This window comes from Haplochromis burtoni, unplaced genomic scaffold, assembly GCF_018398535.1.
Source record: "Haplochromis burtoni strain Fernald_Lab_line unplaced genomic scaffold, NCSU_Asbu1 Contig_6300, whole genome shotgun sequence".
Taxonomy (NCBI): Eukaryota; Metazoa; Chordata; class Actinopteri; order Cichliformes; family Cichlidae; genus Haplochromis; species Haplochromis burtoni.
Window position 1 is genome coordinate 1 of NW_024588661.1, and position 1,294 is coordinate 1,294.

Consider the following 1,294-nt stretch of genomic DNA (forward strand, 5'->3'; position numbering starts at 1 on the left):
CAGGTTTCCGAGAATAATATAGCCTACACGGACATTTTAGCAGTCGGTTTTTTTGATCGACCTTTATTGTGTGGCTTTTTCATTTTTACTCCAGCTGTGTGTGGAATTTAGCTCTTTTTCTCGACTGCTTTGATTCGTCATGATATTACAAAGCCGTTGGACCGAAACAATGAAATGGCAAGTGATACTGTTTTTCTCAATGCTCTCTCTCTGTTATGTGTTCGGGCAGGTAAGCTATTCTGTTCCAGAAGAAATGTCAAAAGGCTCGTTAGTCGGTAAGATAGCACAAGATTTAGGTTTGGACCTAAAACGGTTGAAAACGGGAAAAGCTCGCTTGCATGTTGGAAACAGCGCTGAATACATTGAGCTGAATAAAGAAAGGGGGGTGCTTCTTATCAAGGAGAGAATCGACAGGGAGGCTTTATGCAAACAAACGACTCCCTGTGCTTTACACTTTCAAATGATTTTGGCAAATCCTATCGAGTTCTACCGTGTTACTGTAGAAATAACAGATATAAACGACAACGCCCCTATATTCAAAATGAAAGATATGGTATTTGAAATAAGCGAGTCGGCTGTAAAGGGGTCAAAATTTATATTAGAGAAAGCACTGGATTCTGACGTTGGAATAAATGGGCTTAAAAGCTACTCCCTTAACCCAACAGATAATTTTGCTTTGAACCTCAACGACAACACTGATGGGGGGAAAGAGGTAGAGATGGTTTTGGAAAAACCTCTTGATCGAGAGAAAGAGGAGCAGCTGACTCTTACACTAACAGCCGTCGACGGAGGTGAACCTCAGCTCTCGGGGACAGTGCAAATTCATGTAACTATATTAGACGCCAATGACAACGCACCTGTTTTTACACAGTCAACGTACAAAAGTAGTTTAATGGAAAATTCTCCAAGAGGAACTCAACTGATTACTGTTACAGCCACCGATAAAGATGAAGGAACAAATGGTTTCGTAACATATTCGATATCAAATAACATTGATGGAATTTTTGATTTATTTGAAATACATGAGACAAGCGGGGAAGTGCGGTTGATCGGAAATGTAGATTATGAAACATCGAAACATTATCAGCTCAATATTAAAGCCAAAGATCAGGGTGGACTCAGTGACTCGTGTAAAATTATTTTTGATATTACTGATGTAAATGATAATAGCCCAATAATAGATTTAATGTCGACTACTCAATCGGTTCCAGAAGATTCCACCTTAAAAACCGTTGTTGCAGTTATGAACGTGCATGATGCTGATTCAGACGATAATGGAGTAGTTAAATGTTTC

General features: G+C 39.3%; 1 protein-coding gene across 1 annotated transcript; it reads left to right on the forward strand.

Annotated features, from left to right (window-relative positions):
• Positions 1-7: 7 nt before the first annotated feature.
• On the forward strand, positions 8-1,294 carry LOC102288694 (protocadherin beta-1; the record flags this gene model as incomplete). Its single annotated transcript, XM_005953623.3, is given in 1 exon segment — positions 8-1,294. A coding segment is annotated over 1 exon segment (1,155 nt), but the record flags the coding sequence as incomplete, so codon positions are not given.